This window comes from Plasmodium malariae, assembly GCF_900090045.1.
Source record: "Plasmodium malariae genome assembly, chromosome: 10".
Taxonomy (NCBI): domain Eukaryota; phylum Apicomplexa; class Aconoidasida; order Haemosporida; family Plasmodiidae; genus Plasmodium; species Plasmodium malariae.
In genome coordinates, this window is record NC_041784.1 from 496,272 (window position 1) to 524,265 (window position 27,994).

A 27,994-nucleotide genomic window follows, 5' to 3' on the forward strand; every position below is an offset into this window, starting at 1 on the left:
CAAAATAATGCTTTTTTATTTCCAAAGTAAACATATATAACAACAAAAAATATTGCAGTAGTAATATTTTTACGTTCTTATATTTACCACTTCCTTAAAGAGAATAACTGCACTGCCATTAAACTTAACTAAATACATACATAGGTACGTACATACATATATATATACATATATATAACAAACATTACGTACATTCATAACAACGTGCATTTAACTAACACGTTTTAAAAGCCCACATGTTATCTTAACATTTTAGTGTGTACAATAATTTAAAAGGTGTTAATAAAAAAAAAAATAATAAAAAATACAAATCTTACTATATATATAGTGATTTACGATATTTACAAAAATATTTAAAAAAAAAAGATTCAATGACACAATCGTGTGTAAAACAAATACTACTAACTGAACTTATTCTTACAAGGAAAAATTTTACCATTCAACTCTTACTCCTAATCTGGTAAGTATAGTTTTTTCAAAATATATAAAATAAACCCCTATCATTCGTTTCCTTGCTGTGTTCACTTTGTTTATCTTCATGCTATTTCTCATATTTACAAAAATAAGATGATGTTGTGAACAAAAGAAATAAATAAAACAAAACGAAATAAAGCAAAATAAAACAAAGCAAAATAAAACAAAGCAAAATAAAACAAAGCAAAATAAAACAAAGCAAAATAAAACAAAGCAAAATAAAACAAAGCAAAATAAAACAAAGCAAAATAAAACAAAGCAAAATAAAACAAAATAAAACAAAATAAAATAAAATAAGAATATAATGAAAAATGATGAACGAGGAATAACGCAGGTACAAACTTCTTTTCCAAGATATACACAGAAATTCTTTTCGTTTTATTTATTTTTCAAAAAGTTCATCAATAGAGATTTATTTTAACGAAAAAAAAGTGTTTGTATGATACAGTGTGATGAAGGACATACGTGAGAAATAAAGATGTTAAAAAGGAAAGGGAAAAAATGAAAATAAATTTATGTGGAAATTAAATAATATAATCAAATAACAACTCATAAAAATAACTTCAAAAAAAGAATGATGAAATAATTTCATATATAAAATAAAAAAAAAAAAAAAAAAAACATAAGAATTATACCTATATATTATAAATAGGAAAGGACTGCTTTGAAAAAGAAAAAAAAAGCATCGCATCAATGCAATTTTTTATTTGATGAAATGTTAAAATAGTTAACTGTTGTTAAGTTATATATTGTGAAGACTATTCTGGGTTTGTAAAATATAAACACACTTCATAAAAATTTTGCGCTAATTTTGGTTCTCCATTGTTCTGATATGTTTTGGAGTGTAAGCCTAGCATTTGTTTCTTTTCTTTTTTAAATTCGTGTACATAAATACATACATACATACATACATACATACATAAATACATACATACATAAATACATACATAAATACATACATACATAAATAAATACACACATAAATAAATACATACATACATAAATAAATACATACATAAATACATACATACATAAATACATACATACATAAATAAATACATACATACATACATAAATAAATACATACATAAATACATACATATATATATCACGCCCATGTACCGTTTATGTGGAGCGTTCTACTGACAAGGGGAGCGCGTGATACTCGAAAGAGTAGAAGTTATATAATGAAAAAAAAAAAAAAAAAAAAAAAAAAACTGCTAAATCTCCATCTTGTAAAGGCACCAATTTTTAAAGAAATTACTCATGTATGTAAATCTTTCCTTGTAATTATTAACATTATATAGTAGCTTATAGGACTCATTTTACCAGATTACATTTATGTATTTCATTTTATTTTACATAAAAGCATAAATTATCTATTTGTAAAATATGTAGAAACTAAAATGATTTTAAAAAACCTACTCAATCAAGCCATAACAATATGGGAAAAAAAAAAAAAAAACATATTTAAATTCAGCATTTGTGAATATAAATTCATTGAAAAAAAAAATTTTGCATGTATATATGAGCATGATCTAAAACATGAGAGCCCAAAAATAAATAGTAAAAAGGAACAATTTGTGCAGCTAAAACACTCCGATAGTGCCACCAAGTTAGTGCCACGAATTGTAAATAAAATGACTGATAAGTATATATATATATATATATATATATATATATATATATATATATATATATATATATACACGTATGTGTGTTCATATGTTATGTTTATTCCTTTGCGCACACTATCGAATAATGCCTGTGACTGAAGTAGCTTCCTTGTCAAAACAGTTGCATAATTATGATGTAACTCTTATAAAATATGTGTTTTGCTAAAAAAAGGAAGCAAAGTAAAGGCATAACGTGATAATGTACAACATAAAACATAACAACATAACAACATAACAACATAACAACATAACAACATAACAACATAACAACATAACAACATAACAACATAACAACTTATTCACAATGTGCTTATATATAACATGATTGACACGTGAAAGGCCTCTTCTTTTTTAAAAGCTTCTTACGTTATGTACTTTTAATTTTACTGTTCGAGCAGGTTTGAGATCAATGGAATACAAAAGGCAAATAACTGGCCGAGGAAAAAAAGTTCGAAAAAAAAGAATGAACTGTACCTTTTTCTTCACAAAAAAAATAATAAGAATGTAAATTTGCACGAATTAAATATTGTTATAACAAAGAAAATAGGTAACATGCAAAATATCAATGAAGTATATAAATTTATTTATTATAACAAAGATGTGTTAGTACCCATAAATTACGTGGTATGTTTGTATAAAATATACAAATTAATAAAAAAAAATGATTATAAAATAATTAATTCTGACTTATACATAAATTATAGTATTATAAATGAACATATAAATATAGACGAATTAAATAATATCACAGGCTTAAACGAAGTGAACGACTACAACGAATTATATAATAACATGTACATGAAGAGGAAAAGAAAAAATGAAAGAAGAGGAAAAAATGAAGGAAAAGGAATAAATGAAAGTAGAAAAAATGAAAGAATAGGAAATAATGAAGGAAAAGGAATAAATGAAAGAAAAGACATAAATGAAGAAAAAGAAATAAATGAAAGAAAAGGGATAAATGAACTAAATCAATACGAAGAGGAAAGGATTTATACGTGTCAAGTTAAAAAAAAGAATAACTTGGATAATTATTACACTTACTCATGTAACAACGCGTACTGCCTAGATTACAACAATGACATACTGCAGTATGTACTAGAAAGGATAAATAAAAATTATTTTATAAAAAAATTGACATATAGGCATGTATCTAATTTGCTATTTTCTCTGATTAATATAAAATACTACAATTTAGCTACCTATTTAATATATATAAAACATATAAACAATATGTACGTTCACCTGTCATCGCAAGCAATATCTAACATTATTTATTCCTATTCATTAATATTTACTTTTTATTCTATTGATTTTACCACAAATTATAAAAATTATGCATACAAGTTTTACTCAATTGTAGACAGTAATGTAAGATCTCAATTAGAAAAGGATAGCATAAACTTCATGTTTTTACTACTTAGTAGACGCTTGTGTTTTATGGTGGTGAAACATTTCAATAGGTATGCATGTGGTCAGTATGATATCAATAGCTTTTACAGTGGAAATCTATCTAATTTAGAGCACTTGAACGAAAAGGAAAAAGGAAAAGAAAGAGAAATGGAAAATGAAAAAGAAGAGGAAAATGGGAAAGAAAACAAAAAGAGAAATAAGAAGGAAAATGAAAGAGAAAAAACAAAACAGAATGAAAAAAAACTTAATGCACTTGATGACCTTGCAAAGTATGAAAATAAAAAAATTTTTCAAGAATTTTTTGTCTTTTTATGGAGCATGTCAAAGATAAAAATAAATAATGTCTACCTTGATCTGTTGTATTATATTATACATAAAAATAGGAAAAGTTTCTTTTTACAATTAAATGAAAAAGATATATGTAATCTGATTCAGTCAATGAGTTTATATTATCCCATTAAAAAATTAAGAGAAATGTGTAAAGAATACATAAGCTGTAATATATCTCTGACAAATGGAAAGACATACTTTACATTTCATTATGATGACTTTTTAAAAAGTACTCTACTTCTTAGCATTGTGCATATAAAAAAATATAATTATCATCACTATTCAATCATTTTTAAGTGTATTAAAAATTTGCAAAATTTTCTCATCATGAACAATTGTATTACACATTACATAGAACCGTATGGTAACAACGGCAATACTGTGCAAAATGAGAATAGGAAACACGAATTTTCACCGTTTAATAATAAATACATACAAGAGGAAAGAGAAGGAGCTCAATTCATGCTCGACACTATCCTCACAGACGACATTACCATTTGTGGAGCTTATATAAACGATTGCACAGAGATGAACAAAAGATACCTTCACCTAGAATCATGTAATGACAAATTTTATGATATATTCCTTTCAGAAAAGAACCCAGTATTTAAACAGGATAACAGTAATGGTAGTAATAGTAGTTACAGCAGTAGTAGTTACAGCAGTAGTAGTTACAGCAGTAGTAGTTACAGCAGTAGTAGTTACAGCAATAGTAGTTACAGCAATAGTAGTTACAGCAATAGTAGTTACAGCAATAGTAGTTACAATAATAATGGTCATAATAATGGTAGTAATAACAAATTAGTTATTTTAAGAAGAGAAGAAAAAAGAAAGGACGTGCTAGATAGGGAAAAGATACACTCAATTAAAAATATTCTAAAAAAGTTAACAACAATTACTGTAAAAAATTTACTTATAAAATTAAGAAATGAAAGGGAATATGATAATGTGAATAATCGAAATATTAACTATTGCAAAAATAATCCTTCCTTAAACTTACAATATCTTTCTGTATATTTATACAATTTAACGCATATGAACCCATTTTATGTAAATAATGAACTCAAATTACAATTGTGCAATTTAATTATTTCCTTTTTAGAGAAAAAAATAAAATTCGTCCTTTTCCTTGATGACAAAACAGAAAAATATATGAATATAAAATTGGCATATGATGAAATATTACAGAGATATTATGATATTTTAGTGTGCTTAAGCAATATTAATTATTCATTAAATAAAAGTAAAATTATTAACGAGTCCATAATTGTGTACTCTTCTGTGTACTTTCACAAATTGTACCAATTGTTTTATAAATTTTACAAACAAACCTTAAATTTGAATTATTTTTTTAATTTAGTTCAAAAAATAAACGAAAGGATATTGTCTATTTATAACTGGACCTTTTCGCACACAAATGTTGCTTTTATGCCTTTATTTAGTTTAATAAATTATAATTATTTGTACATTTTATGTAAAACGGGTAGTAGTACCGGTAGTAGTACTAGTAGTAATACCAGTAGTAGTACTAGTAGTAATACCAGTAGTAGTACTAGTAGTAGTAGCAATAGCAGCAACCACAGCGGTAATGGTTACTCATTTCTACTTTTAAAAAAAATGCTCTTGCCGATAACCTTATATAATAACATGACTATGAACCAACTTCGTTTGATTTTAAAACTTCTCACCAGTTATTATATGTCTTCTGTTTTTAGAGCAAATGTGGATCACAGTCCTTATACACTTGAATATAATCATGATGATATATTAACCTGTATGTATAGCATGTGCTTGATAATAACAAACATATATTACAACACAACAAAGAACAAAACTTGTTATTTAGACAAGGAGGATAAATTGGGAAAGGCAAAATATGACCATGTTCATTTTTACATAAGTGTTGCTATTAAATTGTTAAAAAGTTATTTCTACCAGTTGTACTGTATAAAAAGTAGTAATATAAAAAAATATATTTTAACAAATTTAAAGAATGATGAAGTTATTATGAAATTTTATACCTTTTATTTATTTGTAAAAATTAATATGGACAACAATTTTTTGTACAATAGGAATTTTATTAAACAGTATATAAATGATAAAGAGTTTTCCAAAAAGGAATTTTATTTTTTAGAAAAGCTCCTGTCAAGCTTTTCAGAACAAGAGAAGGAAATGCAGCTCAAGGGAGGAACAACGAAAGGAGTTGCCAAAGGTATTCATTTGAAAGACAACAAAAACGGTATGCATAAAGACATAATAAAAAGTACGGATGAAAGAATATGCGAAAATATTAAACAAGCTGTCAGTACCACCCCAAGTGAGTGCTGTAATGTGGAAATTACAGATGAGAATAACAAATACATGTACCGTTCATATATAAATACTATATACAATAAAAATTATTCACCAAATGAAAATTTGGATATTTTTTATTTATTACAAAAAAATATTCATCCAAATGAAATAAGAATGAACAAAGAAAATTTAAAATTTTTAAGGAAGAATAACCATGCTTCACCCGATCTTTTTAATGAATGTGTTAACAAAGAAGTGAAAAAAGTGGAGGAACATGTTTTCTCAACATTTAAACAAATAAATAGTTCAAAGTCTCATATAAAATTATATGAATATATAAAATATATTTTGCGAATGAAAAAAAATGGACAGAAAGAGAATTTTAATATAAAGAATGAGTATATAATTAATATAAACAATATTCAATTTATAGTAGATATTTATGATGAATATACAAACACAATATTTGAAATTGACGGAGTTAGCCACTATACAAAACAATATGTATCAATCAAGTCATCGGACTCTTTGAACTTCTTTTATAATTATAAATCATATTATATTTTTAAACATTTGATATTAAGTAAATACTACAACATAGTCCATTTACCTCTGCATGATAGTAAGTTGTGCAAGAACATAATATACAACTACTATAACAACGGTGATGCTAAATTTTAATAAAAAAAAAAAAAAAATATGAACAGAAATATTTATTCAGTGGAAAATTCATTTTAGCTAGTTGTTCAAACTTTTCCTTGTTTCCTTCGCATTGGTATACATATACATACATATATACATATATATATATGTATGTATATATGTACATATGTGCACATTTATGAATGTTTTTGTTTATGTGTAGGCAAATGCCATAATTCTTCTTGCCACATAGAACTAAAGAATATATATTAATAATGACATATTAAATGTATTAAGTACTGTTAATTTTCCCTTTATTTTGATCTTATTTTACGAAATAATTTGCCACAATTTGACATATTTGCATTTAGCTTTTTATTATATTCATTTTTTTTCCATTTTTTTTTTATTGCAAGTTCAGGCATTAATTTTTTAATTTTTAAAATTATTAAATATTAGTTTTTACTTTTTATTTGTTATTTCTTCTTCCTAATTTTCATTTGTTAATTTTACTTTTTAATTTTTAATTGTTAATTTCCCTTATTTTCTTACATTTAACTGATGTTCTATAAGCTTCTTAATTTGTTATTCTTTTTTTTTTTTTTTTTTTTATATATGTGAATTTATTTAAATATATCTTTGCTGTTTTTTATTTGCTTCCATTCAACAACTGCTAACCATTTATTTTCGTGCATTTTTTTTTCTTCTCCATATTGCTAGTTTATATAACTTTTTGCAAATATCAAATGATTAAAAATAATTTGTTCTGTGTTTTATTTTACAAATAAGTTATGTATAAATTTAGTTCATGTTGTATGCACTTTTCGAAATGTGTGATATAGAGAAGGCAGAATTGTGTTAGTATCCTGACCTTTTCTGTATTCCATTTTAAAGTTCTATTTGTTCATGCAAATAAGCATATATATATATATATATATGTACATGTATACATGTGTGTACAGCATTTTTAGTGGACACTACCCACTATTTTTTATTCTGGCACCTAAATTAATGATTCCAATGGAGAAATTTTAATTAAAATTTTTTTAAAACTGTAAAATTTTTTGCGAATATGTAATACACACACACACACACACATAAAAACTACTTCATTGTGTGCTAATTCAATTAAAAAAAATTTTAAAAACATTAAACTAAAAAAACTGAAAAACAGGCATTCTTAAATAACCAGCAAAAAAAAAAAAAGAAAAGAATCATTTTAGCTTTATACCGTATTTCCTTACATTTTGTACATTATTTCACAAACATTTGTTTTTATATTAGTATCAATTTTTATTTATTTCTTCATTTATAGCTAATCTTTTAAAATTTTGGCCCATTCACATTTTTGTAAGTCTAATGCCTTATCTTCAAAAACACTTACTTTAAGCCCAGCCGGATAAAAAACATTTCTCACTCGTTGATCATTCTCCATTCCATCATAATTTAAATCTTCTATAATTAAATCGTTCAAAAAACATACAGTGAATTTCTGTTAAGAAAAATGAAAGAAAATACATATGTTTTCTATTGTGCTTTTTCATAAGTGCTACGCATTTCGTACATATAAACTCGAGATTTTTCTATTAATAAAACTTTTTTCAAAAATGAAAAAAAAGAAAAAAAAAAAAGAAAAGTATGTGGAAAAATTTATGTTCAAATGTAAATTATGAATAAGGCTCAAAAACGGGTGGAATAAAATAAAAAAGTTTAACGTTTTGTAACTTGGACTTAGTTCTTTCACTCCTGATATTCTATAAAAAAAAAAAAAAAAAAAAAAAAAACGATGAAAGCTTATCCTCACATATATGTAATATGTAATATATATAAAAGAATATATAATAATAAGTAAAAATCACTGTAATTTTTTCTATATATACTTCACAATATCTTTGCAGTTCTTTTTTCTCGTCTTCGTTAAGTCTTTGTATAATATTCGGGTGTATAGAGTTTATTAAACCATTCACATTTATGGCTAATTCTAATATAAGTTTATTTCTAAAATTTCTATAAAGTAAACGAAAAGATTTTATTATTATGAATTAATCATTTTTTACATATTCATTTATTTTTAATTTATATGGCTGCATCTTAAGTTTGCTGAGTGCTACTTTACAATCTATTAATTTTTGGTTAATGTATTTTTTTTAGTTTAACATGTATTCGTTTAAAAGCTTAGATGATTGGGAAAATAGTACAGCATAGTATTCACATCTCAATTTAATTGTCAGCTTTTCTTTTCTTTGATTTTCATCATTCATTGAGCCAGTAAAGTTAATTAATTTCCTTAAAAAAAAGGGGAAAATAGGAAAAGGGCAGTAATGGAAACATAAAATAGTGAAAAAATAAAATAATGAAAACATAGCAAAATGGAATAATGAGCACATTTTATGATAACGTAACAAATACACTTAATAAAAGGTATATGAAAAAAGGTAAAAAAATAAAATATGCAAAGAGAAAAAAACAAACAAACAATTAACTATATATTTTATGAAGACGGAAAAATTTTGTCTAATCATATAATTAAACTAAACTAGAAGCATCATGATCAAGTGTTACTCTGCGTAAATTTTGTATTGTTCAAAATATCCTTTCAGTTCTAAATAAGCTTTTTTCATAGTCTCTGTTGGGAATGTTTGAATTCTGTTACTTATCTGTTCTTCCCTAAATATAAAGGGTAATATTTCTAAACAAGGAGATTTTATCGACATTTTTTTTTTTTTTTTTTCTCGCAAAATTCGAAGTTGTAAAAGAAAAAATTAAGAGAGAAAACAAGAAAAAATGTATGGGAAATACTATGAAAAAAGCGAAGGGGAAAATTGAAAGAAAAACTACGAGAAAAATAGAAATAAAAATCAGTGTAAAAGTTGACGTAAAAAATTCAGTGAGAAGATCGTTTGCTTCAATTTAATACAGCTAAACATATTTCTAGAAAACAATAAGGAAAAAGGAAAAAAAAAAAATAGGAAAGATATAAAGAAAAATATAACAAAATAAAGCAAAATATAGCAAGATAAAGCAAAATATAGCAAGATAAAGCAAAATATAGCAAGATAAAGCAAAATATAGCACAATGAAACAAAATTTAGCAAAATGAAGCAAAATAAAAGGAGGGGCGAAAGAAAATAGTAAAACTGATAATCCCAAAAGAGCAAAATGGGAAACAAGGCGATAGTAATAATGTTATTTAGTACACATATTTATTAATAATATTAATAAAAAATTGATAAAAGTGTAAAATATGTAAGCTTGACAAAATGTCTTGAAATATTTCCTTGCTTGTTCATTAAAGTGTATTCTCCTTAAGATATAAAAATTTTATATCACCAAAAAAGAGGCAAAAAAAAAAAAAAAATTAAAAAAGAAGAAATAAAAATTAAAAGATAACATTACATAAAATTAAATAAATTAATATAAAATAATATAAAACATATTAAAATATTTTTTTCTTTCAAATTATTTCACATTACATTTTAACTAATTAAAAAAATTTAAATAAAGAAGACATTTAATATTAACATATATACACTAATTATATGTGAAATTCTCTTCGAGCAGCTTCTTTTATTTACCTACATAATAACTACCGTCGAAATGAAGAACGATGATGTTATACTTTTTTATTTTTTATTTTTTGCATTCAACTGTTTTGCTTATTAACTTGTGATCCCTCATTACGAATGTTTAAATTTAGACCTATATCTATTTTGATTTCTTTTTCGCTTTGCCTTCTATTTCGCTTTGCCTTCTATTTCGCTTTGCCTTCTATTTTGCTTTGCCTTCTTTTTCGCCTTGCCTTTTTTTTCGCTTTGCCTTTTTTTTCGCTTTGCCTTTTTTTTCGCTTTCCTTTCTTCTTTGCTTTATTATATTTTTTTTATATTTCTTCATCTTTTTTGTTTAATTTTTTTTTTTTTTTTCAGACAACTTGGAAAGAAAAAGATTGTATTGAGCAAATTTATTCGATAGTCGATGGTATTGAAAAAGTTAAAAAAAAAAATAAATAAATGAACACACGTACATTTTGTAAAAATTCACATGTATATATAATGGGCTTTTTTTAATGTACTTTTTAATTGTTAAAAAATGAGACGTTTTGAGGAATAAGAAGTATTCTAACAATGAGGTAAATTAAAAAAAAAGAAAATAAAGACGAATATGGAAATAAAAATGTGGAAGGAAAGACTAAAATAAAGACGAAAATATAAATGAATGTGGAAGTAAAAACAAAAATAAAATTGAAAATAAAAACGTGATTAAAAATAAAAATAAAAACAAATGACTAAATACACCAGGAAATATTATAAAAGATGAAATTTTATGTTTTATCAAAAGAATCTACCTCTGAATAATTTACTTATAATACAAATCCGTACACTGCCACTTATAACATAGCCTAACATTGTATATTTATAATTTTAATTTCCTCATCTTTTGGTATTATTCCTTTCTTATATTTAGATAAATCAGTGGTCAAATATAATTTGCGAAGCGTGTATGAATTTTTTGTACTCCAAAATGCTTCCTCAAAAATACATAAGTAGACATGCATTTAATTTGAAAAAATAGAAATATGCTAGCGAAATTTTACATTTTAATGAAAAAAAAAAAAAAAAAAAAATAGTTTTCACTGTATTATTTATTATTTATCGAATTGTGTGTATCATTAATATATTATTTATTCTTGATGTTCAATTTGAACAGTTCTCTTACCCCAACGTTTATATCTATCCATAAGTCTATATATGTACGTTTGTTTTACTTTGATTTTCCCTTTTTCAGTAAGTTGCTATATTTTAAAAAACACGAAAACGGAAACAACACTTCGATTTTCGACCTACTGGGATAAGGCAGATAGTCACATTTAATAAAAAAATAAAATAAAATAAAATAAAGTCAAAGAGCGCAACATGGCTAAGCAAAAATAAACGCTAATGTTTTCGAAAAAATATTACAGTTAAAACCATTCGAACTTATTTTGCTAAATTATTTAATTCACTTTTCAGAGCACCTTCAAATATGTTGGCCACATGACCTAAAAAACTGCAACATGCTTTGCTATCTTAATGTTTATATTATAAAAATATTAGATGGGCATTAGGGGAATACGAATAATGAAAGAAGATAACAAGTGAAGAGTGAAAAGGAAAAAAAAAAAAAAAAAAAAAAAAAAAGACTAAATTGAGTAAAGCATGTTAAAAAAAGTAAAGTTGGTGTTTAACAGAAACATAAAAAAATACCTCAAAATTACATATATAGGAATAATAAAAAAAAGGTATATATGTAATTTTAAAATCTTTTTTTTTTTTTAGGCATAATACAATTTTCATTTAAATTCGTGTGCGCATGCCAACATATATACATATATGCATACACATATACATATATATATATATATATATATATATGCGCATATAATTTATATATACAATTTTACACTGTCTGTGAAATTAAAAAACATTTGTTTACAAAACACGCAATTTTTCGCTTAAAAAAAAGGGGGAAATAATGATAATAATAAAAAAAAAAAAACTTATAATGCGTTTAACACATTTACACATACATACGTACATAAATGAAAATGTATATATATACATAAATACGTATATATGTGTGCCACTCAAACACTTCAAAATGCATACTAAACTTCTTAAAGTCCATTTATCATAAAATAAATTTTCATTAAATAATATCCCCACGATTTTCTTTTAAAAAAAAAGAATTGCATATAACCAGTTGGATACTAAAAAAAAAAAAAAAAATTCTAAAAGGAAAGTGCTACACTATTGAAACAAGTTTAAATGTACTCATCGTCCTGTTTCTGGTATGCCCTAAGAAAAAAAAAAAAAAAACAATGATGATATATATACGGTTCTCAGTGGATAATGTCAGAATGAACACATATTAAAAATGGGAAAAAAATTGCCCCACGAATTACACGAGCAAGCAATTAATGCGGTCAGGTACGTAATTCACATGGGGAAAATATTCGCGCAGTGTGCTCCTTTGGTACGTACCTCATACAAGCATCCTCGAACAACTTCTTAGTATCCGTGATTTCGTTGTTTTTTTTATAGTCTTGAATGATTTTTTTCATAATTTTGGCTAAAACGATAAGAGACTCTGCTCTATTTTTTCTCATATTTTCATCTACAGACATATCTGTGAACACTTTTTTACATACTCCCTTTATAGTTTGATCAATATCAATAAGACATATATTTAGCATGGTTTCAACAATAGTTGGTAAAGAATCTTCAATTTTTTTGTTAACTTTTGCTGATTTTTCTAAAGAAATATTTTCCTCTTCTTCCCTTTTCTTAATTTGACTAGCTAATGAGCTAGTTTTAATTAATGTTTTAACAAATTTAAAACCAGTACCTATTACTCTCTTTTTTTGTTGCATTTTATAATATTTTCCACTTATACCAAATAAGCTATACTTATCTCCTAAAAATTGATAGGCACAATTTTCATAGGACCAAGCCACATTTTCTAAAATGACATGTCCAAAGGATGTTTGGCATAATTCATTAATTTCTTTTTTAAATTTTATAATATATTCATCTTTATCTCCATGGATATAATTATTTATTATTTCTCTTAAATTTAAAGCTAACTGTACTTCTCTTTTATTCTGTTCCTTTACAATTATACGTTGTACATCTTCGTCTCTGTATAATTGCTCATATTCCACATACATAACCATTCGAAGTTTTCCAATATATGGATCTAATTTTTCACTACCAAATAATAAGGTAAAAAAAAAAGTAGAATCAATAAATTGCATATTATTTAAAACAGTTTTTCCTTCTTTATCATACCTCCTTCTTCTTTCAATATCTCCTAATACTTGATATGCTTCTCCAATTTTTTGAAATTGTTCTTTAGCCTTTAAATCTGAGCACTTATCTGGGTGGAATTCTTTGGCAAGTTTATAATACTGTCTTTTAATTTCATTTTGTGTTGCATTTGTTGGTACATTTAATATTTTATAAAATTCATCATTTTTCACTTTTATATTTCCATTCTTGTTATAATACTCATCATCATCAATATCATTTTTTTTAATATATTTTGTACTATTACCATTATTACTATCATTGTTGCTACTATTATTATTAGTACCGTGGTTGTTACTGTTATTACCATTATTGCTATTATTATTATTATTATCGTCAATTTCGTTTAATAACCTAACTGCTTCATCGTCCAAATTATAGTAAAAGTCATACCATTCTCTCTTCTCTTCATCCCATATTTTTCCTAACGCTCTCTGCGCTATAGATTCCGGAGTATTTAAAATTCCTCTACCTATCTGATAACTAGCTACACCTAAAGAAATTATGGGTATTATTATTGCACTCAGGAGACCAAAAAACATACCTTTGAAAAAGCCATTAATCCCTTCAGCCTTTGCACATAAATAGGGAGAAATAAATAAAAAGCTAGTACCCACTATTATTCCTTTTGTTAATGATTTTAATCCTGAAACTAGGCCAGCACCCGCATGTTTTGGCCTCCTCGTTGAAAAGATATTGCTAATTAAGCTCTTTTCCTCCCTTTCTCCTTCGAATATATTACTACTTTTCGGTATTATTTGGCTGTTCTCTTTAAAAATGAGAGAAAAAAAAAAAAAATTAAAACAAAAGGTAATTAAAAATGTACATATACATGTAACACTACAGGCAAAAGTTCATTTTTAATGGGATTCCTTTCCTCATAGAACTTTTTTATATTTCCTAGTCATACATTTTTAATATGGTGAATATGTGTAAATGACGTGGCACTTAACAAGTACACATGCGCATGTGTATATATACATATATATGCACATACATCATCCATGTACGAACTCTTGTAATAACTATGTTCGATAGCACATTTTTCATTTTTTATTATTTTTTCTTTTTTACCAAAAAAAAAAAGTTCTTTTTTTTTTTTTTTTTTTTTACTTTATGCTTATTACCATAAATCTGTGTCCTATTAAGGTCACCACTACTTTTTTGGTCCTTCAAAATAAAAATAAATAAATAAAAAAATAAAATAAAATAAAAAGTTAAATCACTTACATCTCAAGCACTGATTAAACATATCTATGCCATATAAACCATGGACCTAGATAATTTATATACCCACTACATATAAATACATGCATACTTTTTCAAATAAATGTTGTTTATACAATATCCCCTTCATAACTATCAACACTTAAAATTTCAATTTTACTACATTAAATGTGTAATTCATTTTGTAAAAAAAAAAAAAAAAAAAAAAAAAAATTTATCTAAATGTGCTCATCGTAACAATCTTTCTTATAAGTAAATTTTCAGTATAAAAGGGGGTTAACAATAAATATATGTCATTATTTTTAGGTCATAGGAAAAGGGAATTTACTAGATGCAAGCTACTTTCTTCAAATTAATATATTTACGCAAATATTAAAAGTTGTTTTTCCCTCCTTACAGTGTGCCACGAATATTTATATATATATATGTCCGTACACATTTACGTATATATGCAGGTAGACAATTAGATATATATGCACGTATACGTTTATGTTGAAATATATTCTGCTTATACATAACTGATAACACACATTAATTTATAACTTACTTCATCCATTTCCTTAAACTTGCAATACTTTTGTGCATCTACATGAAAGGGGAAAAAGAAAAGGAAAAAACTTAATAATTTTTATATATGGAAAAGACTTTTTCCATTAAAAGGAAATATATACGAAGTTAATATATGTGACTCACCACAACATATACATGTATAATTGTATATATATATATATATATATATATATATACATGTTATATATATACATGTTATATATATACACGTTATATATATATACGTTATATATATACACGTTATATATATATACGTCAAAGCATTTTTAAGCGTTTTTTTTCTTTTTCTTGTTATAGCACAATGTCACTATGCTCTCACATCATTTTTTCATTTTTCTTTTCTTTCCATTTACCATTTCTTTTTCTGATATTATTCATTTAATAAAAAGTGTCCCTTAACACATATATATATATATATATGTAAATACGAAAATATGTAAATACGGTATAAAAAAGAAGTAAATTTTAATTAGCAAAAAAATTTACTAATACTCTCAAATATATTGAAGTTTAAGTATAATTTTCACAGCTACAGAACAAAAAAAAAAAAAAAAAATGTAAATGCTAAAAGAAAAAAAAAAAAAAGTTAAACTACAGGAACTTACAATGTAATTATTTACCATTAAAACGATTATTACTGTGTAATAATATATTTTGTGCAAAAAAAAAAAAAAAAAGTAGTGGTATATTATATATATATTATTCGTATATAAATATATGTTTTTAATACTTTTAAAATTTATTTTTTTATAACAGCTATTTTTATTTTACAATGCAGAAAATTTTCTATACGGAAAAAAGTTTAAATTAAGTCGTGAAAAAGAGCATTTAAAAAAAAAAAAAATATATATATATATATAAATATATATACATATATATATCTATATTATATATTTATATAATAAAATAAGGGGGAGGAAAAAAGAAAAGCGGAAATCAAAAGTGGAAAAAAAAATAAAAAAAAAAAATGGAAAAAGAGAAGGAAAAGGGAACGGGAAGAATGAAAATAAAAAAAAGAAAGAAGCATATGTTAAATTAAATAAATTTAAATAAAGTTTAAAAAAAAAAAAGAAAATTTTATAATTTATAAAAAAAAAGAAAAGAAAAAGGCACCTATTGAATACGTACCAATTTACTGAAATAAACCACATAACGATATGAATTCATAGTACAAAAAAATTTTTAAAAGAACTTTGTTATAAATTAACTGTTTTGTTTAAAAAATAAAATCAAAATAAATGCTATTATAACGAAAGCATGGTCTTTTTTTTTCTTTTTTTTTTTCCTGTTATATATATATATATAACGATCCAAGCCAAATTAGCTGTTATGTATTCGGTTGTAAATTTTACTTCTTTTTTTTTTATTTTTAAAAGGCCTCACTGGAGCAACATATCAGTTACATTTAAAACACTTTTAACTTAAACACAACATATAAAACTAATTTCGAAACATGTGAAAGATTAATGTAGTATCTCCTCTTCACTTTATATATGAGTTACTAATTTCCATTTTTACCTCTTTTTGTTTTCCGCATAACAGTTTAAGCTTTCCGGGAACTATTTCTACTTTTATTTTTTTTCATTCCTTTTTTATTTACGTTCATCTCACACCTTCCTCCCCTTTTACTTTTTATTCAAAACAGTGTGTATTAATTTTTGAAAACTTTATGGACGTGATACATGTTTTTGTTGACTTTTTTTTTTTTTTTTTTAATTCACCGAAGATTAGTGTTCACATGTAGAAAAATTAAACAGTCTACATATTTTTAAAAACCATGTAAAAATATATGAGTAAACAAAATGTATTTATAAGCAAAAACATATATAAAGTTATTTACGCATAATGATACGGGGAAGCCTTATTTTTCCCTTTTTTTCATGTCTGGCAATATGTGTGCATATATATAATAATAATGCGAATTACTGGTATGCAATTTTTTTTCCTTCCATAAGTTAATATTTTTTACAAATGCGGATTTAGAAGAACAATATAAGTGAACAAATTAAGGATATTATTGTTCAAATATTATGATTTAATAAAGCATACACCTTAACTTTTGAGTTCAGCATTTTTATTTTTTTCTTCAAATAAGAGTAATAAATTAATAAGGGGTATCATTTTTAATTTTAAAAAATGTACACGTTATTCTGTAAAAGAGCTTATCATCTATAATATTTTGATTTCAATATTATCTTCGAAAGATTTTGAGCATATGTATTAACATAAACATATATTTTATACTATTTTATTCTATTTTATTTTATATTATCTTTCATTTTATTTTATTTTATTTTATTATAATTTATTAATTTTTTTCAATTAAAAAGAACCTATTCAATTAGTTTAAAACGCGCAGAATTGATAATATTATTTTTATATTTATGTTTTCCTTTTTTTTTCCACATTTTTTTCTCACCATTTTTATGCCAATTTTTACCCCCAATTTTTCTGAACAGGGAATAAAAGATAGCGTAAAACATAGTTTTTTTTTTTTTTTTTTTTATCCTCCTTCTCAATTCAGCAATATATTTTATAAAAGAATAAAAATAAAGAATATCTTTTTCCGATCTGCCAAGTTATGTTTACATAAATGATTTTCTAAATATTTTTATAATGAAAACTTCAACATTAAAAAATATCACATTGGGCTATATGCAAAATTCCAAGCTCTTTTTTAGTGGTTATACAGGGAAACACGTAACTGACAAGGATTTGGTTAAGAAAAATAATGACTGGTTAACAAAAAAAATGAAGAAAACGTGAAAATCGTAAAAATATGATATCCCTGTGAGGGAAGTTTTTCACACGCCCATATGCATTAATATGTATGTATATATGTATGTATGTAGGTATGCATAGATAGATATATGCATACACATACACATATAACAGTATACTTATGGCCATTTTATAATTATGATACTTACGTTTAACTAGGTACATTGAGGAAACCAACTTTTGCTTAGGAAAAGTCACGGTATTTACTAAAAAGAAGCAATGTGCATTTTTTGCCATAAATGTTTTTCCATTTTGCTTATATGTTACACGCGATTTTATTTTTTGTACCGAGTGAAGTTGTTTTCTTATCATTTTTTTTTTGCATAGACATTTTATTTGCTTCAACCGAGTATATAATTGGTATACATACAGATCGTATACATACAAATCGTATACATACAAATCGTATACATACAAATCGTATACATACAAATCGCATACATACATTTTGTATACTTAAAATGTGTATGTACATATAAAAGCATTTATGTATGTATTTGCGCGCGCACTAATACAAATTTACGTAGAAACTGCGATTTTCTGAAAAAGATGACATGGCAAGAAGAGTTTTAAAAATAATGGACAGTCAAATAAGCAAAATGTACACAAGGATGCGAGATGGAACGGTCATCCCGTATATGTCTTTTTATTTAAATGATGTTATTGATAAACCTGCTCCCAATCATCAATTTATTGAACAGCCACTGATCAAATGGACCTGGGATGAAGCCTATGATGAGGCTTACGAAGAAAATTAGCAGAAAAAGGAGGATGAAAAATATAACAGTTAGGTCTATTTTTGAACAATATAAAGACAAATCTCTTCTATGAAAAAAGAAAATTAAATAAAAGAAAGATTAACCTAGTGAAGCTATGTTTATCACTGATAAGTTAACACATATTATACGCATATTTTTTCGATATTGTAAATGTATGTTTCGCTTTGTTTTGTTTTTTTTTTGCAAATATTGGTATGTACAATTGCACAAACATTTGTATAAATCTAGTCCCTTATTCTCTATTATCTACTCTTTTTTTTTCTCTCTCTCTTTTTTTGTTGAAAGGGATGTAAAGTTTGAATTTACATTTAAATTTTTTTTTTTTTTTTTTTTTTTTATATAAATTATATTATTACAAAATTCTAAATTTTACTAAAAATGGATTTTAAAGCTTTTTTTAGATTAAATTAAAAAAAATAGGAAAAAAAATAACAAAATGAAAATGAAAAAAAAAATAAAATAAAAAGGAATATCATACGAAGCATGGACACTTTTTATTAATTAAAATATCTATTATGAATAAGGGGAACACGATTTGCTCGCACTGGATATTTGCCCTTTCGTTATTTTTAAAAAGGTCATTCAAGCAGCTTAATACTGAGCTATGAATGTTTGACGCGCCTACAAAATAGAAGTACAAGTGGTTATGTGTACATATGTGTGTGTAGAGAAGTATTTATGCACATGCAGGTGTAGGTATATCCGTATGCACTATATTTTCACGAGTGAAAGCACATACGTTCACATATGCACGTATTTCTATTCACGTATTTTTGTAAGCTTACCCCTGTTCGTCTGCGTGAAGTCTTCTATGGAAAAGCTGTTGAGTTTAAAAATAGAAAAGTTTAAAATTTTACAAAATATGTAAAAAGTTTTTAACTCATATATATTCATATATTTATACAAATTGACGAAATGAAAAATTGTTAATGTTCTATAGATATAAATTAATTCATTTAAAGGAAATGAAGAAATTAACGGGTGTATGTTTTTTGTTTTTTTTATATCCCTCTTATCATACTCTGACAGTTCTCTAAAATTTGATGAGAGTAAATTGTAAGTATTTTGATCTAAAGAATTTAAAAAAAAGTCAAACTGCCTTAACAATAGCCTGATCGATAGGACGACATGTCTAGAAAAATTTTTTTGAAGATATATTTGTAAAAACAAATGTATCAAGTTGGAGTAAAATAAAAGTGATACATATTTATAACATAACTTTTCATAATAATAAAATATTTTGGAGAAAATTAATCTATATATACATTTTATATAAATATTATAATAACTGATATTTAGCTTAATTATTGATATGTATATATCAACAATTTTTGAGAAATTTTGCTTATAATTAAAATTTGCACTTTTTATATATTCTGTAATTTTGGATAGCAGAATGTTCACAAAATATAGTATATTATGATTTATATCAAATAAAAGCATATGCACATATAAATTAAAATATGTGCAGTTTATATTATTTTCTTCCTTTAGGCTAATAGCATCCAAATATTTTAATATAACATTTTTATTGGTTAAAAAATTTGAAATATTACCTCTACTATTAAAAATAAATTCATTGCATAAGTTTAAGGAGCGTATAAAATTAAAAGGTTTTATTATTATTTTTTTTTCATCTCGTCCAATAGGCTCATTCATTTTTTTTTCAATTTGTTCATTTGGGTCATTTATATTTTTAGTATGTTCTAATGTATAATTATTCAGTATGCTAAAAACGTTTTTTAAAATAAGCTCCACTTTGGTACATATATCCATGGGTATATAACTCCTACCCATTAAAATGTAAGGAAACAATTCCACTATTTTGTTTTTTATTATATATCCACATAAAAGGTTAAGAAAATTATTTTTCACTTTCGTAATATCACATTCGGCATTGCTGCTAGATGTACTACAACAGTATTGATGGTCTGTTTCATCATTGTCCATTCTTTTCATAATTAATTTTAATATTTCTTTAATATCTGTATTTGAAAATATTTCCTTTTTTTCTGTGTATATGGTTGTATCTATATCACTTTCTTCCTTATTTTTTTGCATAAATTGATTTATCTCTTTATATATGTCATTATACATGTATTCAAACAATTTATAATAATAGTTCTTAATAATAGCTACATGATTTGTGGCTTCCCTTTGAGATAATAGCAAGTATCTCTCAAGAGATGTTAGTAGCATTACTTTCATTTTAAACTCTAGAGTACTTACATTAATATATTGTAGAACGCATGAGAAGAATTCAGTACCTAGAGAAGTAGTACTAATTCTAAATTTATAAAAATGCAATATATATACCAATAAATTCTGTTTAAATTTTTTTTTTTTTACTAAATGTATAACGACGTTATCTAAATTTGTAAAGACAGAATCGGTTTGAGGAAACATGTAGTTGTCTGTACTACTATATTTGTAAATAAAATTTACAATAGTAAAGATATCTATATCTGTCATTAAATACAGATTCAATTTTTCATTACACTTATGTTGAAGCAACTTTGAGATAGCCATCAACAGTCTTAACTTTTGGTTTTCCTCTAAATATATATCATATTTTATGATAAAATTTAGAAAATTACAAAATTCTCTATTTGTAAAATGGTGAAACGTGTGCATACATCTATTAAATAGTGTGCATATAAATCCTCCATTTTGAATAAAATTATTTCCTTCTTTGTTATTGAAAAAGAAATATGTATAAGCTAACAATATATTTACTAGTTGTCCATTTGAAAAATTGATTAATAATTTTAAAATATCTTTTTTTATATTTTCAAGAAAAATTACAAAATTATGGAGTTTTAATCTATGCACAGAATACACAAAAATGTGTATATCTAGACAATTTAGTATGTACTCCTTTTCACACATTTGTTTATAAATAAAACTAAACATCTCTACACTTCTTATATTCAATATGTAACAACTATGTAACAGTAAAGAAATTTCTCTCATCGAATAATCATAATTCTCATTTGTAATTCTATATAAGAGCTTATCTATAAAAGAGACCCCATTATTTCCATTGATGCCATTATTCTTTTCATCATCTATTTTTTTATGGAGTAAGGGTAAAAGATCTTTATTATTTTTTGAGATATTAGAAAGTAAATTAATAATGTTAATCCATGAAGAGTTCGTATTATTAATGTCTTTTTTGGATAACACCAAAATGTGTTTATGTAATAAGAACAATACCATTTGATTTAATATTTTATTGCTTATTTTTATTTCACTTTTATGTATAATAGTTAGTAACATATTAAAAAAAAGAAAATTCATATTATTTATAATTATCGCATTTTTAGAAAGATGTACTACAGCTTCTTCAATTATACTATTATCTCTTTTTCCTTTTGTCTTTTCATTTTTCACGTTAAGTGACAAATATTTTAAAAGTTTTCCTATTTCCATGTTTTTATAATTTATTATATATTCGTTACTTGTGTTACCATTGGGCAACCTTCCCTCATATGCAGTAGTCCTGTTGTTACTAATATAGCTCTTGTTGCTGTTGCCTCTGTTGTTACTCTCATTCGTCTGTATATTTTTTCTTCTCTTTGTCCCCTTCCCCTCATGGTTATAACAAAACCCGTAAATACTACATTTTAAAAAATGCATCTTCTTCTCCTGAGAAGTATCTATCATATATCTCAAATATCCTATTAACCTCAAGTTCTGAAAAACGTATCCTCTACTGACAAACCACTCATTTTTTACAATTTTCATAATTCCTTGTTATTCTTTTTTATAATATGGATGTAACTTGTGCAGCGACTGCATTTCCTCGCTATGATATGACGTACTATATAATGTCATATTTAGAGTGGCTTTAAATGGGGAAAAATAGACAGTAAAAAATAAAAAATAAACAAGAATAAAACTAAACAATAAAAAATTAATAGTAAAAACTACGATTATAAAAGCTTGTAAACTTATAGACACGTTTGGATATGGATGGGACTACTTTAACTACTATCAACTAATTATTTTTCTAAATTTTACAAGAATAGATCTAAATTTTATTTTCCCATTCACAATGTCATACATTCTAATGATGAACATAGGATCAATCAATTTTAAAAATTATCTTCAATTATATTATATTATGTGAGAGGGAGAAAAAAAAAAAAAATGCAACTTTTGTTTACTACTGTAGATGTTAAAGGAGTTAAAGTTTAGCAAAAATTAAATAACGAACAAACGTCTATTTTCCTTAAAAATGTGTATCTACAGCCTATTCTGTTAATGTTGTTCTACTGCTATACACATTTTTGTATGTAAACACATGAATACACAGATGTACCATATATACCATTCTGTGTTTTATATATTTTACTTTATATCACTTAAATATTGATACATATTTGTCATCCTCCATTGAGCATAAGCGTGGAAATGTGCATATATACATTCATTTTAATATATCTATATATTTTATCTATTTGTTTGTTTTATCTATTTGTTTGTTTTATCTATTTGTTTGTTTTATCTATTTGTTTGTTTTATCTGTTTATTTGTTTTATCTGTTTATTTGTTTTATCTGTTTATTTGTTTTATCTATTTATTTGTTTTATCTATTTATTTGTTTTATCTATTTATTTGTTTTATCTGTTTATTTGTTTTATCTATTTATTTGTTTTATCTATTTATTACTTTATTTTTCTTTTCTTTTTTTTGTATTCTTTGTTTGGGGGGCTTTCCACTCTTTTGTCAACCCCCAAAATACGCTTCACCCTTTTGAAAAAGGAAAGAAGCCAAATTTACATTCCTGGATTTTTTTTTTTTTTTTTTTTTAATATATGCAACGTAGCATTATATTATAAAATGTATTTAAAATTGTATATATCAAATAGAGTACTATACACAATTTATGTATAAATTAATGTACGCTTTAATTTACCATGACACATTTTTTTTTTTTTTTTTTTTTATTTTAATAAATTAAGATTTTGAATATTGTTCACTCTACTGTTTCGTAATATAGTGCATGACTGTCGTTCTCTATGATTTGCGTTTAGCCAAATAACAGAATAATATAAAAAAGGAAAAGGAAAAACACTAATAAAAAAGAAAAAAAAAAAAAAAGAAAGAGAAAGAAAGAAAGAAAGAAAGAAAGAAAGAACGTACAGAAAAGGAAAAAAAAAGCACAAAAACAAAAAAAGAAAAAGAAAAAGAAAACGTATATTTTCTCGCAACTATCTGCTAAGAATGTAATGTGTTTGCCTTTCGTTCGTTCTTACGTTCATTTCTTTTTATATATTTTCTTTTATTTTTCTTATTTTTATTTCATTTCCTTTTATACGTAATCGCAGTGATGTATACGTGGCGTTCATCATAAGATATTCTGCTAATTTTTAGAGCATTTTTAACAATTTCATGATACACATAAAATTGCCTAAAATACGATAATTCGTATGCTATGCATACATACGTACGTATGTATATTCGTGCTTATTCACACATGTATACGCACAATTAACCAATAAAAATAATTTTTAATTGACATACCTATTTTGCTTTACCCATTCTTCCGTACCTTTTTCACCACATCATCTTCAAATTGCACAGACATATGCGTTCACCAGTACTTGTTCTTATAAAGAGAGTCAATAAAATGAGCACAAACGCACAGAGGTTTCACATAGTACTTAGTAGAGCAAAGGTTGGTAAAAGGCTTTACAGTAGTGAAGTCTTAAAACTAAAACGCAACCCTAACTTAGATAAAATATATACAGGAGAAAAACAAAACTTTAGCAAAGTACCATTCAAAAAAGAAAAAATTGAGGATATAATTAAAGAGGTCAAATTTGAATATTATTATTTTAGTGAAGGGAAAAATAATAAATATAAGGATATACCCCTGAACATAGCTATAATAAAAGAATCAGAATTACCACCATATAAGCAAGTGGACGAAAAATTGCATTTTTCAGTTTTAGAAAATGACTTGAAAATTATCTCGACCAACAAAAATAACAGCGTATGCTCCATAGGTACTTTACATAATGAATTCGTATGTACGTAAGTACGTACATTCTATTACTCTGCGTGGACAGCCGTGTTATTGCTGTAAAGGCGCTATATACATGTATGCAATTCCGTTTGTCCGCTCGTTTATCTATTTGTGCCTCTAACCAATTCATATGTATCCCTAATCCGCACAAGTACCAACTTGTGGTTACATCCCTTCACCCATTTCTTCAGGACTTTACGTGAAATGCGGATCCAGGTACGAAGAAATAAACGACAAGGTGAACGAACAAGGCATGAGTGTAATGATTGAAAATATGGCTTTTCACAGCACTGCGCATTTATCTCACTTGAGAACAATTAAGTCGTTGGAAAAAATAGGAGCAAACGTAAGCTGTAACGCTTTTCGTGAGCACATGGTATATACATGTGAATGTTTAAAGGAGTATCTACCAGTAGTGACAAATTTATTAATAGGAAATGTATTATTTCCAAGATTTTTATCATGGGAGATGAAAAATAATGTAAATCGATTGAATGTGATTCGTAAAAAATTATTTGAAAATATTGAAATGTATATAACAGAATTACTACATAATACAGCATGGCATAATAATACATTAGGTAATAAGTTATACGTATGTGAATCTAGTGTAGAGAATTATAAATCTGAGAACATAAGAAATTTTATGCTTAAACATTTTTCCCCTAAAAATATGACATTAATAGGGGTAAATGTAGATCATGATGAATTAACAAAATGGACATCTAGAGCTTTTCAAGATTATGTTTCTATACCTTATACAAATCAAAAAGAAATAACTCCTAAGTATACAGGTGGTTTTATAAGTGTAGAAGATAAGAATATAAAGAAAACTAACATTGCAATAGCATATGAAACAAAAGGTGGATGGAAATCATCAGATATGATTACTTTAACTGTGTTACAAACGTTAATGGGAGGAGGAGGTTCCTTCTCAACTGGAGGACCAGGAAAAGGAATGTATTCAAGACTATTTTTAAATGTTTTAAATAATTATAATTTTATTGAATCATGTATGGCTTTTAGTACTCAACATTCAGATACGGGTTTATTCGGATTATATTTTACAGGAGAACCATCTAATACTCTTGATATAATAAATGCAATGGCTTTAGAATTTCAAAAGATGAACAAAGTAACTGATGAAGAATTAAATAGAGCAAAAAAAAGTCTAAAAAGTTTTATGTGGATGAGCTTAGAGTATAAATCTATTTTAATGGAAGACCTAGCTAGACAAATGATGATTTTAAATCGAATTCTTTCTGGAAAAGAATTATGTGATGCTATTGATGCTGTAACAAAAGATGATATAAACCGAGTTGTACGCTTATTCATTAAATCGAAACCAACTGTTGTAGTTTATGGAAACATTAATCATGCCCCTCATTATGACGAAATATGCAAAATTTTGGGATAAAAAAAAAGGAAAAAATGTGCTTCATATATATATTTTGACTTATTTACAATATTAGTTCAACATGTTTATTTTTGCACCCGCTTATGCTTTTTAGCCTTATTGTGGCTGTCCATTTGGTTCCCCATTTTCCCACGTTTTTATTTATCCATTACATATGTTCATTTTATATATATATATTCATTTTATGTATTTACTTATTTTATGTATTTATTTATTTTATGTATTTATTTTATTTCCTTTTTTTTTTTTTTATCTGTTTTCCCTTCTTTAAGTGCACTCACTGTGCATACGTGTACATACATACGCATGTATACACATATATAGTATATGCTATTTTTTGCATTTTTCAAAAATAGAAGAAAAAATGCAAAGACGACACTTATAAAACAGTGTCTAATCACGCTTTAGTAAGTATGAAAATTAAGAAAAAAAAAATATATAAAATAAGATAAAATAAAACAAAATAGCTACTCGCTTCAACAAATAATCCTGTACATAGCAGCTGTTAATGTATTTACCACCAACATCACGAATTTATTTGGCACATACCTTGTTCATTTCGTAACATGGGGTATTATCAAAAAACATTTAATCAATCAATGGGGGTAGACAATTTTTAAAGAATATTATATATGTATATATACATATATATATATATATATATCAAGACGTGGTCATATATATATTGTGTTTTGAAAATTTGCTGAACAGTTAATCTTTTTTTCTTTCTGTTTTTCGCTGGTAAAAGTTCTTTGCACAGAGAAAAAGAAATAAAATGGAGAAAAATGAAATGAAACGAAACAGAATTAAAAGGAGTATTCTTTTTTCTCAGGCTAACACGCAAACACGCTCCGTACAGCCTAGAGTTAACGGAACATTATTTTGCAATTAAAAAGTGTATTATTTCTTCAAGATATTATTTAAAAAAAATTATTGTCTAATAAGTTGAAACTTGAGTCTGAATACAAAAATATGGAGAGAGTTAATGAATCCTCATATTAAAAAATAATTCGGTTAATTCGCATATAAACAGAAAAAAAAAAAAAAAAAAAAAAAAAAAACGTTGGAAAAAAAAAAAAAATGAATAAATAAATAAACATATATCTATCAACATATACATGATGGATATGTGGATACATACATGACACAATTACATGCATATTTTTATATGTGTATACATGAGTACAAATCTTATCATACAGTAGACGCATTCATAAAAACGCATAAAAGTAATATATATTTTGTTTTTATTGACAAAAAATTTTTTATTTCATGAAGGATATATTAAAAATGGCTTTGACATCATGTGCAACAACTGATCGGAAGAGTTTTCTTTTTTTTATAAATTTTTTATTTATTTTATTTTTTATATATTTTTTATTTTATTTTTTATTTTATTTTTTATTTTATTTTTTATTTTATTTTTTATTTTATTTTTTATTTACATTTTATATTAATTTTTCATTTAATATACATACAATTTTTTTTTAAAATCACACCCTAATAATATTTAAAAG

At 25.1% G+C, this 27,994-nt stretch overlaps 7 protein-coding genes across 7 annotated transcripts; 4 read left to right on the top strand and 3 right to left on the bottom strand.

Annotated features, from left to right (window-relative positions):
• Window positions 1–1,880: 1,880 nt before the first annotated feature.
• PmUG01_10020900 (conserved Plasmodium protein, unknown function) lies at window positions 1,881–6,866 on the top strand (the record flags this gene model as incomplete). Its single annotated transcript, XM_029005391.1, has 2 exons — window positions 1,881–2,089; window positions 2,549–6,866. The coding sequence occupies 2 exons, from the start codon at window positions 1,881–1,883 to the stop codon at window positions 6,864–6,866; spliced, it is 4,527 nt and encodes a 1,508-aa protein (XP_028861984.1).
• A 1,276-nt stretch (window positions 6,867–8,142) lies between these two features.
• On the bottom strand, window positions 8,143–9,541 carry PmUG01_10021000 (conserved Plasmodium protein, unknown function; the record flags this gene model as incomplete). Its single annotated transcript, XM_029005392.1, has 5 exons — window positions 8,143–8,319; window positions 8,543–8,581; window positions 8,708–8,834; window positions 8,985–9,113; window positions 9,390–9,541. The coding sequence occupies 5 exons, from the start codon at window positions 9,539–9,541 to the stop codon at window positions 8,143–8,145; spliced, it is 624 nt and encodes a 207-aa protein (XP_028861985.1).
• An 883-nt stretch (window positions 9,542–10,424) lies between these two features.
• PmUG01_10021100 (dynein light chain Tctex-type, putative) lies at window positions 10,425–11,928 on the top strand (the record flags this gene model as incomplete). The annotated part of the gene is made up of 6 exons (XM_029005393.1): window positions 10,425–10,439; window positions 10,751–10,802; window positions 10,919–10,953; window positions 11,289–11,367; window positions 11,610–11,684; window positions 11,834–11,928. 6 exons carry the CDS (start codon window positions 10,425–10,427, stop codon window positions 11,926–11,928), a joined length of 351 nt encoding a protein of 116 aa, XP_028861986.1.
• Window positions 11,929–12,624: 696 nt separating this feature from the next.
• PmUG01_10021200 (DnaJ protein, putative) lies at window positions 12,625–15,452 on the bottom strand (the record flags this gene model as incomplete). The annotated part of the gene is made up of 4 exons (XM_029005394.1): window positions 12,625–12,658; window positions 12,845–14,438; window positions 14,797–14,839; window positions 15,444–15,452. 4 exons carry the CDS (start codon window positions 15,450–15,452, stop codon window positions 12,625–12,627), a joined length of 1,680 nt encoding a protein of 559 aa, XP_028861987.1.
• Window positions 15,453–18,082: 2,630 nt separating this feature from the next.
• Window positions 18,083–19,005, top strand: PmUG01_10021300 (conserved Plasmodium protein, unknown function; the record flags this gene model as incomplete). The annotated part of the gene is made up of 3 exons (XM_029005395.1): window positions 18,083–18,204; window positions 18,407–18,446; window positions 18,775–19,005. The coding sequence occupies 3 exons, from the start codon at window positions 18,083–18,085 to the stop codon at window positions 19,003–19,005; spliced, it is 393 nt and encodes a 130-aa protein (XP_028861988.1).
• A 493-nt stretch (window positions 19,006–19,498) lies between these two features.
• PmUG01_10021400 (conserved Plasmodium protein, unknown function) lies at window positions 19,499–22,773 on the bottom strand (the record flags this gene model as incomplete). The annotated part of the gene is made up of 2 exons (XM_029005396.1): window positions 19,499–19,647; window positions 19,812–22,773. 2 exons carry the CDS (start codon window positions 22,771–22,773, stop codon window positions 19,499–19,501), a joined length of 3,111 nt encoding a protein of 1,036 aa, XP_028861989.1.
• Window positions 22,774–24,661: 1,888 nt separating this feature from the next.
• Window positions 24,662–26,477, top strand: PmUG01_10021500 (mitochondrial processing peptidase alpha subunit, putative; the record flags this gene model as incomplete). Its single annotated transcript, XM_029005397.1, has 2 exons — window positions 24,662–25,040; window positions 25,252–26,477. The coding sequence occupies 2 exons, from the start codon at window positions 24,662–24,664 to the stop codon at window positions 26,475–26,477; spliced, it is 1,605 nt and encodes a 534-aa protein (XP_028861990.1).
• Window positions 26,478–27,994: the final 1,517 nt, after the last annotated feature.